Genomic DNA, 17,277 nt, shown 5'->3' on the forward strand with positions numbered 1-17,277 from the left:
TATGCAGAATAAATAAAATAGTGAACGCGAAGGCTTGCTAAAATCTCATCCTCAATATTGGCCCCTAGCATATTTGATGGATACAAAATGGAAATACAATTGGAAGAAGTGTAAGCCGAATGTAATTTCATTACACTATTTAAGGACACCTACCCTATTCCCTTATGAAGTCACGTGGGTGTGACAATATGCATCAGGAATAAGCTAGTCTTTTTTAAAAGTGAGAGTATCAGCTCTGATTTAGCTCAGTAAACCATTTATTGAATGTTATTACACCATCTGGGATATTTATCCCACCTCCATCACCAGCACTGAGATAACCATATAAGGAACTACTACTAGACCCATTGGAGAGGAACCCCTAGAGGACCCTCCGGAGGCTTTCTGGAGCACCTGACCTAGTTACATGCTGTTACCTTACAGCAGTAAGGTGAGAGGCTAGTGTACACTGTGGTGTTATCACATTGGATTGGCTAGGCATCAGTCATTTATTCACTGTCCATGGTGAAGGGAATCATCACTTATTCATCCACTTTAGATTGATGTATTTTCAATTTCTGTTTGTTATGTGTGCCTAAGCTGGCACATTGGATATTTATCATATTGCACTGGTCATCATATTGCACAGTTTCCACAATTTTTTTTTTGTTTGCACATCTTGATTTTTCTTAATTCACTTTATATATTTGGTTTATTAGGTTTGTGCTTCCCCCGTTAAATCATTTTATTATATAGTGTGAATCATTTGCAGATCAATGCTATTTGCACTTGCACTTTAAACTGAAGATATTTTGTCACTTTGTTATTTTCACTAGTCATCTTACAGCACAGCACCACCATTTTTACACTTTCCATTTATCTGCTACAGATCAACCGAACGGTGTCTGCCACAGTAGGATGTCTATTTAAGTTCCAGTTGACAACGCAAGAGTACCACCTTTTTTATAGAAGGCACTATTGTTTGTATTTCTTTGTTTTTAAGAGCTGTATTTCCACCACTATACCTGGGAAAGTAGAGGAGAACTTAATATTGTGGCTTCGATCCCTGGCTGATTCCGGCCATTAAAGGGAAACACACATGTATTTGACCTTTGATTTCAAGGGTCCAGAACAGAAGGTGAGCAGCTATTGTAACTGCAGGCGAGGGATTGTGATCACTGCTAAAAAGGTGTCTCGCCCATAAGTTTAATTCAAAAAATATAAAAAATATTTAAGAGCCCATGTCTTAAGGTGAGCTCAATTGTCGATTCTCGATGGCAGACTTTTTTCCTTTACAAACACGGTAAATTGAGTTTTTGGAGTATATAAGATGTCAACATTTTGCACTTGTGTCATTTTATTCCTGGACTATTCCCCTTTCTTTTGCATAATATTTTATATATAAAAAATTTTACACATACACACAGGTCCATAAATATTGGGACATCGACACAATTCTAATCTTTTTGGCTCTATACACCACCACAATGGATTTGAAATGAAATGAACAATATGTGCTTTAACTGCAGTCTTTCAGCTTTAATTTGAGGGTATTTACATCCAAATCAGGTGAACGGTGTAGGAATTACAACAGTTTGTATATGTTTGACTTGGTTATAGTCACTTATTTGGTGCGTGCGGCACTCTTTTAAAATTATATTATTATACAAAGTTGATCGCTTTTTGTGCTGCAGCTTACTGGTTTATTGGTATACTCTCAAAGTTGAGTCTATTTATTTGTTATTTTGTGTTTAATAATGTATTGAGATATCATGGATCTATACTTCTACACAATTTATGGCAGCAGGTTTAGGGTAGTTTTAATTGTGTACTATAGTTTTTATAATTTGTGTGTGCAATAAAGTATGTAAATGTATTTCTGATATAGTAGCCTCTTTTCCTGCTCATTACTATTTTTATTTCAATTTTCAAGCATAAAGCATAAAGTGGTTTGTTGAACCCCTAATTCAGGTTATTTGCTGTGAAGAGCAAAAAAAGTGTCTTTCTACATTTTATATTTTTTGCAATCAGTAGATTGAAGGTGCATTGCTAAGTTCCTGTAGAGACTTCCTCCAGCTCTATACTTGTACTAAGGTACAGAGTAAAAAATTCAAGTTAGTTAGCTTGTTTTCCGGGAGTCTTTCAGGACAGCCCCTGAGTGGCTCCTCCCACTTGCCAACAGGAAACACATCTTCCACCAAACTTTAAAAGGAGGTTCTTTCTCATATGTTGCCAGTAGTAGTAGTAGTAGTAGTAGTAGTAGTAGTAGAGAACCTCTGGCCTCAAGCTGGAACACAATCATAATATGGTTAGTCACAGCATACGAAAAACAATAGGGTGGGTTGTTGCTGTCCTGAAAGTCTCCTGGAAAACTAGTTACCGGTAAATCTAACTTGAATTTTCCCTAAACGTTTTTCAGGACAGAACCTGAGAGTATGTAAGAGACTTACCCCCTAGGGAGAGAAGCACAGCATGCAGGACCTTTCTGCCAAAAGCCTGACCACCTGCTGACAGAAGATCTAATCTGTAATGGACAGACAAACGTTAAGTAACTTAACCACGTAGCCACCCTACAAATTTGATCTGGGGTGGCGCCAGCTTTCTCTGCCTATGTAGTGGCTTGAGCCCTTGTAAAGTGAGCTTTAATTACCAGCGGGGGAGATAGACCCATCGGAGAGTAGGCTACCAAAATAGCTGATTTAAGTCATCTAGCAACTGACCTCTTTGATGCTTGGTGGCCTTTTCCATTTCCAGAAAAAAGAACAAAGAGTCCAAGGACCTGAAATCTTTCATTACTTCCAAGTAATGCAATAGGTTTCCTCTCACACCCAGGTTGTGAAACTGACCTTCCTTTTCTCCTGAAGGGTTTGAGCAAAATGTTGACAGGATTACCTGCTGAGACTGGTTCTTGGTTCTGAAACATTGCTATTTTTGGCCTGGATCTGTCTTAAGTACAATCCTATCTGGATAAATGGACAAAAAAAAGGTTCTTTAACTGATAGCGCATGCAGTTCACTGATTTCTTCTTGCAGATGTGATTGGAACTAGAAACAGGTTTGAAAGTCAAATTCTTTAGAGAGACTGCTTGTTGTGGTTCAAAACAGTTCCTTTGTGAGGGCTTGCAGAACCAATGAGAGATCCCATTTGGGAAAAATCTTAGCCGGAGCTGGTCTGGGGCTTGAAAAATCTTGCCACCAAAGTTTCTGAAGAAATTGATCTCTCAAGAAAAACCCCCGATGCGGCCACTTGCACTTTAAGAGTGCCGACGGCAAGACCCTTGTCTGCACCCTTTTGTAAGATTTCTATTGAAACAATGTCTTCCTCAGCTCTATTTGCTGAACAATGCCAAGAAATGTAGACCTTCTACACCGTGGCATAAATAACCACTTTACATTCCAGTAGGAAGAAAGTAACTAGAGCTATTAACGGTTCTGACAAACCCTTCTTAGCATCTGCTCATCAGATACCAGGCAGTGAGACGTAACCTAGCTACATCTGGGTGATGCACTGGGCCTTGTAGAAGCAAATCCTGTCTGAGAGGAAGCTTCCAAAATGGTTTGACTGCCATTTACAGAATGGTGGAAAACCAAGCTCTCTTTGGCCAGAATGGAGTAATAAGAATTAGCGACACTCTTTCCTTCTGTATTTTCTCAATACTAGTGGAATCAGCTGGAATGGGGGAAAGGCGTACCCAAAGTAAAAAATTCCAAGGCTGCGCCAAGTCATCTATCCCCTGAGAACAGTCGTCCCTGTGAAGGGAAAAGAATTGTGAGAGCTGTGGGTTTTGCCTTGATGCAAACAGGTCCATGGCCCCAGGTCCTGGTGATCAATGCAAAAACCTCTGGATTTGGGCTCCACTCTGCCTCCTGAATTTTCTGCCTGCTCAAAAAATCTGCCACTTCCTTTAATGTGCCTTTGAGATGGACTGCGAATAAGGAGAGTAAATTGTTTTCCACCCACTCCAGAATTTCCTCTGACAGCAACTGAAGAGATTTGATTCTAATGCCTCCCTGCTTGTTCAGGTAGGCTACGGTAGTGGCATTGTCCCGTAGAATCTGGACTTGGAATTCTAGGAGGTTTGGAGAGAAGGCAGCCAAAGCCAAGGTGACTGCTTTTAGCTCGCTCCAATTTGAGGATTTTTCTGCTTCAGTCTGGGACCATGCTTACTTTGCCAAATCTTGATCCATGTGAGCCCCCCATCCCCACATACTGGCGACTGTCATCACAATTTTTTAGATCGGGAAGGACCAGAGTAGGCCTTTTGTCAACACTGACTGATTTCTCCATTAAAGTGTTAGTTTGACGCTGGTGGGAATCTTTATCCTTTTGTCTAGAGTCTGTCCTGTGGTTCCATACCTTTCAAAAGTAACTTCTGGGGTGGCCGGAAATGTAGCCTTGCCCATTGGATGGCTGCCATAGTCGAGGTTAAAGTTCCCAAGGTTGACATAACCTTTCTGACCGACATCTCCCGATTCGTTAGTAGCATAGGTACTACCTTCTGGACCTTGATTTTTTTTCTCTTCCGGAAGAAAAATTCTGTTCCACTGAATTTATTATTTGATACCCCAAAAACTGTACTTGCTGAGCCGGACTGAAGTTTGATTTCTGAATGTTCACTATCCAAACCGAGGGATTCCAAATGACTGCAGAACTTGCCCAGATCTTCTTGCAGTTTCTCCCTGGACGGGGAAAAGAAGAGGCGGTCGTCCATATAAGGGATTACCGCAATCCCCTGAAGGCAAAGAGGGGTGAGGGCTTCCGCCATAACCTTTGTAAAGACTCGCGGAGCAGATGAAAGGCTAAAAGGAAGGACCTTGAATTGCAGTTGTAGGAATCCAGAAAGAGAGTTGGACCCCATAGTAAAAATAGGGCAGTATCACATCTGCCCCTTACCTGGGCCTTGCTGGTGCCTGTGCCTGTCCCACTCGCCACTGTAATCAAGTCCATCATGGTGTGCTGTCTGTGTGGCTAGGACACTGGTTCCGGACTCCAATAGCACCACTGTGCAAATAAGCACCAGCCCCCGCTCCTCCCTTCTCCCCCTGCGCCTTCCGGCGGAAATTACACCGCCCCCTTCTGGATACCTGAATTCCAGATTCAGTCACTGACTGCCATTCCCAAGATGGAAGCAGTGTTTTTAGAGAGGCAGGCGGTTACAAAGAAAAGAAAAAAAATGTCCACCTCGCTGCCTCCCAGGAGTGGTGCCCGCAGCAGTACCAGATCTCCCCAAGCACTTTATAGAGGGAGAAGGAGCCCATCCAGCAAACAGTGGAGCAGGAAGCCTGGACTCTCAGGACAGCTCATAAGAGTTCCTGACTCACAACTAAGTGTTCCCTACCAGAGGAAACACAAAAATTGGGCAACATGTGGGAAGGAGCCTCCTTTTAAAGTTCGGTGGAAGATGATGAGTTTCCTGTTGGAAAGTGGGAGGAGCCAATCTCTTAGGTGCTGTCCTGAAAGACGTTTAGGGAAAAATGTGTTGTGCTGTCTAGTGAAATGCAATCAAAATAGAAAGCAAAGATATAAACATATAATAAATTATATAAATATATGAGACACCAAGTCCATATAATAATAAAAGTGCAAAATTCTTGAATTCAGTGCAACACCTAGTACTCGGATAGATGAAGCAAAGATGTCTTCTTACCAGATTCAAAGACCTATCAAGGTCTATATTTGTATCTATACGCTTAGTTACCCCTCACATTAGGTGCAGATCATCTTAGCTTATCCAGCCTCCTCATGGGGAACCACTGGTGAAAACGAGACACAGATGATGATCACAAGATAGCCACAAAAGGTGGTCCAATCATTAATCATATGAGAAAAGAAAAACTCATTGCGCAGCGTCCAAATTAAGAATGGGCAATTTATTAAAACACTACTTACAACCAAACTGAAATCACAGGCATTTGGAAATACACCGTCCTAGCATTCACGAGCGTACTGACTTCACCACTATTTCCTATTGCTTATGTTTCGTCTGAATAGACTTTTTCTGTGAGGCATTAGGGGCTGATGTCCCACAGAAATAAGGGGGTAATGCCGCACAGAAAAAGTCTATTCAGACAAAATGTACGTCGGCATGGCAGGAAATAGAGGTGACGTCAGTATGCTTGTGAGTGCTAGGGCGGTGTATTGCCAAATGCCTGCAATTTCAGTTTTGTTGCAAGTAGTATTTTAGTAAATTGACCATTTTTAATTTGGACGCTGCGTAATAAGTTCCTCACGAGGAGCCTGAATAAACTAAGATGATCTGCACCTAATGTGAGGGATAACAATGTTCACAGAAGCGAATATAGACCTTCATAGGTCTTTGGATCTGGCAAGAGGGCATTTCTGTCTCATCTATCCAAGCACTGAGTGTTGCACTGAATTCAAGAATTTTGCACTTTATTATATGGACATGTGTCCCATATATTTATATATTATATGCCATATTACTTTTTTTGCTTCCTATTTTATTTGATTTTCACTATTTCCTGCAGCAACTTGGTTCTTTCCAAAGATTAATGTTTATTCATCCCTGAACAAATAAAGTCTAACAGAGTTCTTGCAAATATTAAAATGATCAGAAGCCTCCAAAGATCCCAGTTCTCATGTCATAGCAAGCATATAGACACACCACTCATTCAGAATATACTGTATGTCCAATCTATACTATGAACCTACTGTAGATGACTTCCATGCATGCAATAGTGTGTACTATATAATCTAAAATTCTTCCGATATACAGTATCTGCTTATTTTCTAAAATGTAAAAGGCAGCTGACGTGTTGATCAAACACTTTTGGTGATCTTGGCAAACTATACTTCTTGGACTCAAATACTTCTTGTATTGTTTAAAGCAAAATTGCATCCACCCTCATATATATCAGTGTACAGAAAATCTCCAGGTTTCCATACTACATGATCTACAGGCCCCCTGGACCAGTATCAACATTTCTTGATGACTTCTCTGCCTGGCTACCCTACTTTCTTTCTTCTGAAATCCCCACAATCATTCTCGGGGACTTCAACATCCCAACATCAACATAATACTAACACCTCTGCTCCTTCCAAACTTCTCAGCCTAACCTCCTCCTTTGACCTGAAACAGTGGATACATGATCCTACTCACTCCGAAGGCAATATCCTTGACCTCGTTTTCTCTCACCTTTGCACTCCATGCAACCTCTCTAACTATCCATTCCCTCTCTCTGATCGCCACCTTATTAGTTTCACTCTCTCCCTCCAACCGCATTAAAGTTACCCGCAGAAACCTACGTCATCTCAAGCCTTCTCTTCTCTACTCTGCTATTGACAACCTCTACGACAAAATCTCACCCCTATCCTGCACCAACCTAGCCACTTCTGTCTACAACACTTCACTTCTGGCCTCTCTGGACTCACTGGCCCCCCTCACTACACACAGAATCAAGCCCGACCCCTTCAACCTTGGCAAACAGATGTCACTAGAAGTCTGAAAAAAACGTAGTCGTGCTCATGAGCACCTGTGGCGCAAGACCAAGTCTCAGAGAGATTTCAATCAATATAAATCTGCCCTCCAAAATTACAATTCTAGCCTCCTCTCTGCCAAGCAGAACTATTTTATCACTCTCATCAGCAACCTATCATCCCGTCCCTGTCAACTCTTCTCTACTTTCAACTCTCTACTTCATCCTCCACCGCCTCCACCCACCAACTCACTCACTGCCCAGGAGATTGCTAATCACTTCAAACAGAAGATTGATACAATTCGCGCAGAGATTTCTACTGTTCTGATACCCTCCTCGCTTTACACATCATGCCCACAATCACAATCATTACTTCCCTCTTTCAACCCCACCACTATAGACGACGTTGCTAAACTACTTGGTAATGTCCACCTTAGCACCTGCCCTCTGGATCCTGTTCCCTCGCAAATGCTGCGTTCACCCTCTGACTCTATGCTACACTCTCTAACTCACATCTTCAATCTCTCCCTCTCTTCTGGCATCTTCCCCAACTCTTTAAAACATGCACTTGTCAAACCCATACTTAAAAAACCCTCACTGGACCCATCCAATCCAAACAACCTATGCCCCATCTCCTTGCTCCCCTTTTTATCCAAACGACTCGAACGTCTGGTCTACAACCGACTGAGTGACCACCTCGCTGATAATAGCCTTCTTGATCCCCTTCAGTCTGGATTTCGTCCTCAACACTCCACAGAAACTGCTCTCCTAAAACTAACAAACGATCTACTAACGGGCAAAACCAATCGACATTATTCTGTACTCCTCCTCCTGGACCTCTCTGCTGCCTTTGATACGGTTGACCACCCCCTCCTTCTCAAAAAACTCCACACCTTTGGTCTCCGTGACCGTACTCTAAGATGGTTCTCTTCCTACTTATCCAACCGCACCTTTAGCGTTTCTTACAACTCTACTTCCTCCTCTCCTCTTCCTTTCTCTGTTGGGGTCCCCCAAGGTTCTGTCTTTGGACCACTCCTATTTTCAATCTATACCTCCTCCCTGGGTCAACTGATAGCCTCCCATGGCTTCCAATACCATCTCTATGCTAACGACACCCAAATCTATCTCTCTACCCCTCAGCTCACTCCCTCCGTCTCCTCACGTATCACTAATTTACTATCAGATATATCAGTCTGGATTTCACACCACTTCCTCAAAATCAATCTATCCAAAACCGAACTTATAATTTTTCCTCCCCCATACGCCCCTTCCCCTGATCTCACTGTCAAAATTGATGGCACAACCATAACCCCATCCCCTTCTCGCCAAGGTTCTAGGTGTAGTCCTGGACTCTGAACTCTCCTTCAAGCAACACATCCAATCACTGTCCAAATCCTGCCGCCTCAACCTCCGCAACATCTCCAAAATACGCCCCTTTCTAACCAATGACACAACAAAGCTCTTAATTCACTCGCTGGTCATCTCTCGCCTTGACTACTGCAACTCCCTTCTCATTGGCTTACCTCTACATAGTCTAGCACCTCTTCAATCCATTATGAATGCCGCTGCCAGACTCATCCACCTTACCAATCGCTCGATGTCTGCTACTCCTCTCTGTCAATCCCTCCACTGGCTTCCGCTCAGCCAAAGAATTAAATTCAAAATACTAACAATTACATACAAAGCCATCCACAACTCTGCCCCCAGCTACATCACTAGCTTAGTCTCTAAATACCAACCTACTCGTCCTCTTCGTTCCTCTTAAGACCTCCTGCTCTCTAGCTCCCTCATCACCTCCTCTCATACTCGCCTCCAGGACTTTTCCAAAGCCTCCCCAATCCTATGGAATGCCCTACCCCAATCTGTCCGCTTATCTCCTACTTTATTAGCTTTTAGACGATCCCTGAAAACACTTCTCTTTAGAGAAGCCTACCCCACCCACACCTAACTGTATTTTCATTTTCTCCATCAGCTCATCCCACAGTTAAAACCTTTTGTTTCAACTTGACCCTCCCTTCTAGATTGTAAGCTCTAACGAGCAGGGCCCTCTGATCCCTCCTGTATTGATTTGTATTGTAAGTGTACTGTCTGTCTGCCCTCATATTGTAAAGCACTGCGCAAACTGTTGGCGCTATATAAATCCTGAATAATAATAATAATAATAATAATAATAATAATAATACATGTGACAGAAAATTAGAGCACCAGTTGAAAAAGGTCATTTTTAATAACATTAATTTACAATTCGGCTTGTGTAGCAATTGTAAATGCTATATAATTTTTTCTATTTGCTATATTTTTCTTCCACAAAAGCAGCTGCCTTTAAAAAAAAGAAAAAAAAAGAAAAAGACACTATCCACAAAAAAAAAAAAGGGGGGGGGGGGGGTAAACAATTACGTGATCAACAAATGACCTAGACTAGAGAAACGGTTTGAATGACAATGCCGTATCCAGGCCAGGTGATGGGCGATTATGGTACTGAGGTGTTAGCTGAGCATCTCATGTTTTAGAAGAATTGGTGAGCACCTTATGATATAATTATATATATATATATATATATATATATATATATATATATATAGATAGATAGATAGATAGATAGATAGATAGATAGATAGATAGATAGATAGAGAGAGAGAGAGAGAGAGAGAGAGAGATTTTGTTATGTATTAAATACTGTCAATGTATGTATTATGTAGCGGTCTTGCGAAACATGTTGGCTAACACTGCATTCTGAAGCATCTGGTTTTCAAGTATCCACCTGTGGTCTTTAATGTATATTATGGATGTGTTTTCACATATTATCAATTAAAGTATATATTTTTACTATAGCGTTAGTGTTGGTGCTGACCTTATTTGCAGACACTACATCTCATTCTAAACATCCCACTCTATGTGAAGGAGCGATGTCTCTTTTTAGTTTTTCTTGTATACAAACCAGGGATTGTGAGATTGTGTCTGTAGCTGGAAACTGTTCTATCATTGCACTTTAAATGTTTGGGTACAACATTGCACGACCGCGCAATAGTCAGTTAAAGAGATGCAGTGCCGGATCACAAATGGCCTAGTCATTGAGCAGCCAAATCTTCTGGGGCTAAAGTGGTTAAAGAAACCTGAAGCCGTAGTATGTTTTTTGTTTTTGCATGTTTTTTTCAGATGGTCTAATGCAGTAAAAACTAGCACAAAAATGATCATATGAAGCAAAAATGTACTTACACAGCAACAACAAACAAGAATAATTACTAGTGTTTGCAGTACACCAGCTATTCCCACTATCCACGTTAGTCGAAGAAAGAGTATCACTCCAAAAATATTTTGTAAACATGGAAGGTAAACGCCCATCAGTGTGCCCATGCTGGGAGACTGTAAAGAGAATAAAAAAATATGTTTTTACAACAGGATAATGTAGTAATAATAGTAGCAGGATCACTGTTATAATCAAGGGTGAATGAGAAAAAAAATTTTTAAATAAAAAATGGAACAAGTCATGTATAAGAAAAGTATTTAATCAACAGAAACAGACCTCTACAGGTCTTCTACTGTCATGCGACCTATCCACACATATACAACATGGTTTACAACATGATTATCCCTTTTTATTCTCTACAATTAAAGCTCAAGCTTCAGACTAACCACTAAACATACAGATGACTTACACATAAGAGATATTTTACCTGACAGGATTTTTTATTGCTGTCCATCCACTGCTGAGACTTACAAAGCTCACCCCATAGCACAGCCCTTTCTAGCAGGGCGTCACATACCTGGTCCTGAAGCCAAAATGCTGGGAGAGCTCCCCTTGCGGCTGAGAGCTCAGTGCCCCTGAAGATGATAACAGCTAACACAAAGCCCAAAGAAGCAGGGGATGCCAGCTGTGCCATAGATGAGATGGTGTGGAAATCTATCTGCAGCTGTGCCAGGTCTGCAGATATCTATCCTCCGGCATGTTACCTGACACAGGGAAAGGGACCTGTTCTTTTTCTGCTGCAGTTTGACTTTCATTTACAGGTTACCTTCTCATTCTCTCCCCGTGACTGTACAGAAAAAGGAGAAGCAGTTCACCAATGCGCCCATCCAACAGTTACTCCACTCTCCTCCTATCAGCATACACCCAGCATTGCAGCAAACCTGGACTGGCTCCTTATGCCATTTCCCTGACACCCTCTACGAGTGCTGTTGTACATAATATACAACTGCAAGAGTCCATACCCAGACAAATTCAGATACTGCTTCCACTTAAATTTAATACATATATTTCATCAATTTAATATTTATTACAATGCTGCATTAATTTGTGTCTTTTATATCTACCCAAAGTTAAACTTTAATGGATGTTTTTGCTTACGCAGGCCATAGAATATGTAATTTTCTTTCCTGCATCCATAGGTTGCAGGAAAGAAATAGCTTGATTCCCCCATCAAAACAGTCAGTGTTGATGGTGGAAACCCTTCCATGGAGCTACTGTGTTCTCCTGGCAGGGGGGCGCAGGTAACCATGCTTGCCGAGAGAACACAGGAATTACTGCTAGAAGCTGAAGCCACTGACAATAATTGCATGCTAAAATCGAATATGCTGGACCCCAGTCTATCAATGAGTCAACTTGGTACAATCAGCCTGCCTATTGATGGTTCGAAGCTTGGCCTGTCCCTGCTAAAGCACCTAAAACATGTGCACACCCTACACTTTTTGGACTTTTTGCTATAAGATAAACAAAGGTTTCTCCGTGGGGGTTTCTCAACTTCAGATTTTTGGTGAATCTAAGCTGCCTCCACTCAGACATCAATATCCCCCATTCAGTGTATTGCACTAGGGTGCAGGTCACACTAAGCCTTCGACTTGACTCAGTGTAATCTGCAGAACAAGGAGAATAAACTCTCAACCACCGCACAAGCTCAGCGTGTAATAGGTGATAACAGCCACAGCCTAACTCCATCCAGGCCACGCCTCCCGACATGAATTTATTTTCACCAAATTTTTTTTCTTCATCAGGACAATGGTCAGGCAAAGATCTAACTACATTTTTTGGCAGCATTTAGTAATAAGTGTAAAAAGAAATTTAATGATGTCATTAAGTGTCATGAAAAAAAACCTCAAGCAATAAGTGTCAAGAGCATTACTTTAGGTTGCATTAGCAAGCGCAAGCTAGTAAAATGAAGCTGTATGTAAATACATTTAAAAGGCAGAAATATCATTTAAAAGAAAAATACTAAATTGGATGTACTTGTAAATTCTATGTCTTGGAGTACTGTAGAGGATACAGTGGAGTTGATTCTAAAATTGTCACTATCTTGGTACTCCGAAAAATGGAATTTATATGTACATAAAAATTCCTATTATCTTTATCGTACAGTACAAAACGCAGGATGTCCTCAAACAAACTGAGTGGGCAGCAAAACAGCCAAAATTGCAGCAACAGGCCCACGGAAAAAAAAAAAAAAGAAGGGTCAATTTCTAGGATATGGATCTCTATCATCACACTAGGTAAGAAATACATACATTAAACAAAATATTACAGGGGGGAGCAATCATCATGCCCTTAAGAAAAAGGCACTAATCTAGTCGTTGCAATTGCCAAACTGGTGAATATCAGGGGACTATAGATGATTTCAGGTCTTTAGGTGAAAGTCTATAGAGCAATAGCATAATTGAAAGGACTAGGTAATTTCAGCAGACAAATGCTGAGGTATCTACAGACCACATGTGAAGAGAAATGAGAACAAAGGATATGCTGAAAAGTGGGGCAATGAGTCCTTCCCAAGCACTAGAAAATAAGGATCTTCACCAGCTCACCTTGGTACAGTGATACCTTGTGTGAATAAAGGACAAGGTTAACAGGAAACATAGGCAGACATTGCAAGACCTCTCAGAATCCCTTTTTCAAGGCACTAGGTGTAGAAGTTAACTGATGTCAAGGTCAATCCTAAGATCAGAAAACTTGCTTAGCCTGTAGAGCAGGTGACCTAGTAAACCTTGACCTTGATATAGGGGAGGGAGGACCTATCGTGACTCAGGGTACAGTCTGAGGGTTGTTTAATGAGTCAATCCCACATTACCCTTTGTGTTTTGTGAAAAAATAAAACCTTACAAATAAAAAAACAAAAAAAACAAAAAAAAAAAAATATATATATATATATATATATATATATATATATATATATATATATATATATATATATATATATATATATGACAATGTTTTGGTGGCTGCTAGCAGTAATGTGCATTTCAACACCCTGCTGTGCCTACCTAATGCCTCTAAAAATAAATTTGTGCCAATTGGCCCAAGATACACTCCAAACTGCGTAACTTGAAGTGAAAAACCAGGGGATAGCAACTTCACCAGCAGAACTGAGGGAAATTTTAATGGAGATGCAATAGAAGGGTGCAGATGGCAGCATGTTCATGTGTGAGTAAAGTAGATTAACATAAATGATAGGATTAGACCTAGATATTAGCAGTACTAGGTTGTGGGAAAAGTCTGAGATAGTGAACCTATCAACTGCAGGGAAACGACATCATGTTTGGGCCTATGGTCTGAGATTTGGCTCAGGTAATTTTTTTAGAAAAAGGTCTCCAAGGAAATATATATAGCACCACAATATGTGGTGAGATCAGCAATGTAAATCCTAAATTGAAGTTTGGAGAGAATGGAAGCAAAACCTCATTACATTATGGCTGCCATTAAGGTTAAAGGATCTCCCATATGGGAGATATAGTAGTGAGATAATCAAGCTACACGACAATTATGCATTAAAGGCTTTACCTTGTAAAACGTTCTACAGGACTCCCCTGGATTTTCAGCCTCTTCATGTTCCTTTGCACCCTGTGTCAGGTTAGTATAGTTTACCAAGCGATTAAGAAAGGAAGAGACCTTTGGTCGGATGTCCAGCTCTTCCTAAAACATGCATATACAATACTGTATAAGAACATATTTAGGTACAGATACACAAAAACAGAGCAGAGCAAACAGTAGTAAGATCATGAGTTTGTGAAATAAAGTTATAAACCATTCAGTGTCTTTGCTTTACTGGGAACAAATTATTTCAAACTGCAAAACATATAAACATACAACGGGTAAAATAAGTATTGAACATGTCACCATTTTTCTAGGTAAAAAAAAGGTTATTTCCAAAATATGCTATTGACATTAAATTTTCACCACATGTCGGTAACAACCCATGCAATCCATACATACAAAGAAACCAAAACAAATAAGTTCAGAAATTAACCACTAGAGACCCACGCTATACCCAAATGACGGCTACAGCGCGGACCTCCTTTGCCGGGACTACGTCTATTGACGTTGTCCCGTGCACGAGCGGCCTGCACGCCCCCTGAGGGGCGCGCACGGCGCGCTCTGTGATCGGCGAGTCTATGAGACTCGCCTGATCACTGATCCGAGCAAGGGGTCGATCCCGACCCCTTACCACATGATCAGCTGTCAGCCAATGACAGCTGATCATGTGATACAACGGAGCCGGTAATCGGCTATTATTCCTGTCCTGTCCTGTCAGCACGAGGAGAAAAAAAAAGAGCCGATCACCGGCGGCCGTGATCGGGACATCAGTCCCGATCACGGCCAGCCCTGCCAGTGCCCACCTGCCCCTGCCAGTGCCACCTCATTAAAAAAATAAGTGCCCCCCGTCAGTGCCACCCAGCAGTGCCCACAGTGCCACCCAGCAGTGCCCACAGTGACACTCATCAGTGCCCACAATCTGCCTCAACAACGGTGCCGCACCCCAGTGCCCACATATCCGTGCCCATCAGTGTCATCTACCAGTGCCCATCAGTGCCGCCCATCAGTGCCCAGCAGTGCCACCTATCAGTGCCACCTATCAGTGCCCATCAGTCCCATCTATCAGTGGTACCTATGAGTGCCCCTTAGTGCCACCCATCTGTGCCCATCTTTGCCCATCAGTGCCGCCTTATCTGTGCCCATCAGTACTGCCTTATCTGTGCCTATCGGTGCCGCCTTATCTGTGCCTATCGGTGCCACCTTATCTGTGCCTTTTAGTTCCGCCTTAACTATGCCCATCAGTGCAGCCTATCAGTGCCCACCAATGCAGCCTATCAGTACCCACCAATGCAGCCTATCAGTACCCACCAATGCAGCCCATCAGTAACCACCAATGCAGCCCATCAGTACCCACCAATGCAGCCCATCAGTACCCACCAATGCAGCCCATCAGTACCCACCAATGCAGCCCATCAGTACCCACCAATGCAGCCCATCAGTACCCACCAATGCAGCCCATCAGTACCCACCAATGCAGCCCATCAGTGCCGCCTCATCAGCGCACTTCAATGAAGGAGAAAAATGATCTGTTTGCAAAATTTTATAACAAACTATTAAACATGATTTTTTTTGCATCTTTTTTTGTTTATTTAGAAAAAATAAAACTCCCAGCTGTAATTAACCACTTTCAGGCCGGACCAATTTGCTGGTCAAAGACCAGACCACTTTTTGCGATTCGGCACTGCGTCGCTTTAACTGACAATTGCGCGGTCGTGCGACGTGGTTCCCAAACAAAATTAACGTTCTTTTTTTCCCACAAATAGAGCTTTCCTTTGGTGGCATTTGATCACCCCTGCAGTTTTTATTTTTTGCGCTATAAACAAAAATAGAGCGACAATTTTGAAAAAAACGCATTATTTTTTACATTTTGTTATAAGAAATATCCCCCAAAAATATATAAAAAAAAATTTTTTCCCTCAGTTTAGGCCGATACGTATTCTTCTACATGTTTTTGGTAAAAAAAAAAAAATCGCAATAAGCGATTATTGATTGGTTTGCGCAAAAGTTACAGCGTTTACAAAATAGGGATAGTTTTATAGCATTTTTATTAATAATTTTTTATTCTTTTTTTTTACTAGCAATGGCGGCGATCAGCGATTTTTATTGTGACTGCGACATTGTGGGGGACCCATCGGACATTTTTGGCACATTTTTGGGACCATTGTCATTTATACAGTAATCACTGCTATATAAATGCAGTGATTCCTGTGTAAATGACACTGGCAGTGAAGGGGTTAACCAGTGGGTGGCAGTGTAGGGGTTAAGTGTTCCTAGGGGTGTGTTACTAACTGTGGGGGGGTTGGGCTTTCATTTAGTGAACACTGATCTCTGCTCCAATCACATGGAGCAGAGATCAGCGTCACTAGTTTCTAGGCAGAATGGAGAAATGCTGTTTACAACGGCATTTCTTCATTTGGCCGCTCCGTGAGACGATCGCGGGTATGCCCGCGGCGATCGAGTTCGCGGGTCCTGCGACCGGACTCACGGGGGTCCCGACCAGCGCGGGAGCGCGCTGCCGGCGGCGCGCTCGTGATGGCAGGGCGGCAAATTTAAAGGGACGTACATGTACGCCCATTTGCCTGCCCGTGCCATTCTGTCGACGTACATCGTCGTGCGCTGGTCGGCAAGTGGTTAAATACCACCAAAAAAAAGCTCCATTTGTGGAAAAAAAATGATAAAAATTTCATTTGGGTACAGTGTTGTATGCCCGCGCAATTGTCTTTCAAAGTGCATCAGCGCTGAAAGCTGTAAATTGGTCTGGGCAGGAGGGGGGTTTAAGTGCCCAGTAAGCAAGTGGTTAAAGAGGTTGTAAACCTACATTTTCAAGTTGTACCAATTGGTAAGACTACAAGGCTTACCTATTAGGTCCAGTAAATATCTCCTAAATTACCCCATCATGTTGCTTTTTAAGCGATTCTTTATAAAGAAGTTCAGAAATTAAAGCGGGATTCCACCCTAAAGTGGAACCTCCGCTGATTGGATCCCTCCCCGCCTCCGGTGTCACAATTGACACCTTTCAGGGGGGAGGGGGGTGGAGATACCTGTCAAAGACAGGCATTTTCACCC

General features: G+C 41.9%; 1 protein-coding gene across 1 annotated transcript in view; it reads right to left on the minus strand.

The window, feature by feature from the left end:
• SLC12A4 (solute carrier family 12 member 4) overlaps positions 1-17,277 on the minus strand; it is a 435,256-nt gene that overhangs the window by 324,076 nt on the left and 93,903 nt on the right. Inside the window, exons 3-4 of the mRNA XM_077456642.1 lie at positions 14,179-14,310; positions 10,632-10,778 (exon numbers count right to left, since the gene is read on the minus strand). Of these exons, the coding sequence (XP_077312768.1) occupies positions 10,632-10,778; positions 14,179-14,310 (279 nt within the window). The remainder of the gene's footprint in view (positions 1-10,631; positions 10,779-14,178; positions 14,311-17,277) is intronic.

Source organism: Lithobates pipiens, unplaced genomic scaffold (assembly GCF_037356315.1).
Source record: "Lithobates pipiens isolate NorthernLeopardFrog02 unplaced genomic scaffold, aLitPip1_a1.2 Scaffold_10, whole genome shotgun sequence".
Classification (NCBI taxonomy): Eukaryota; Metazoa; Chordata; class Amphibia; order Anura; family Ranidae; genus Lithobates; species Lithobates pipiens.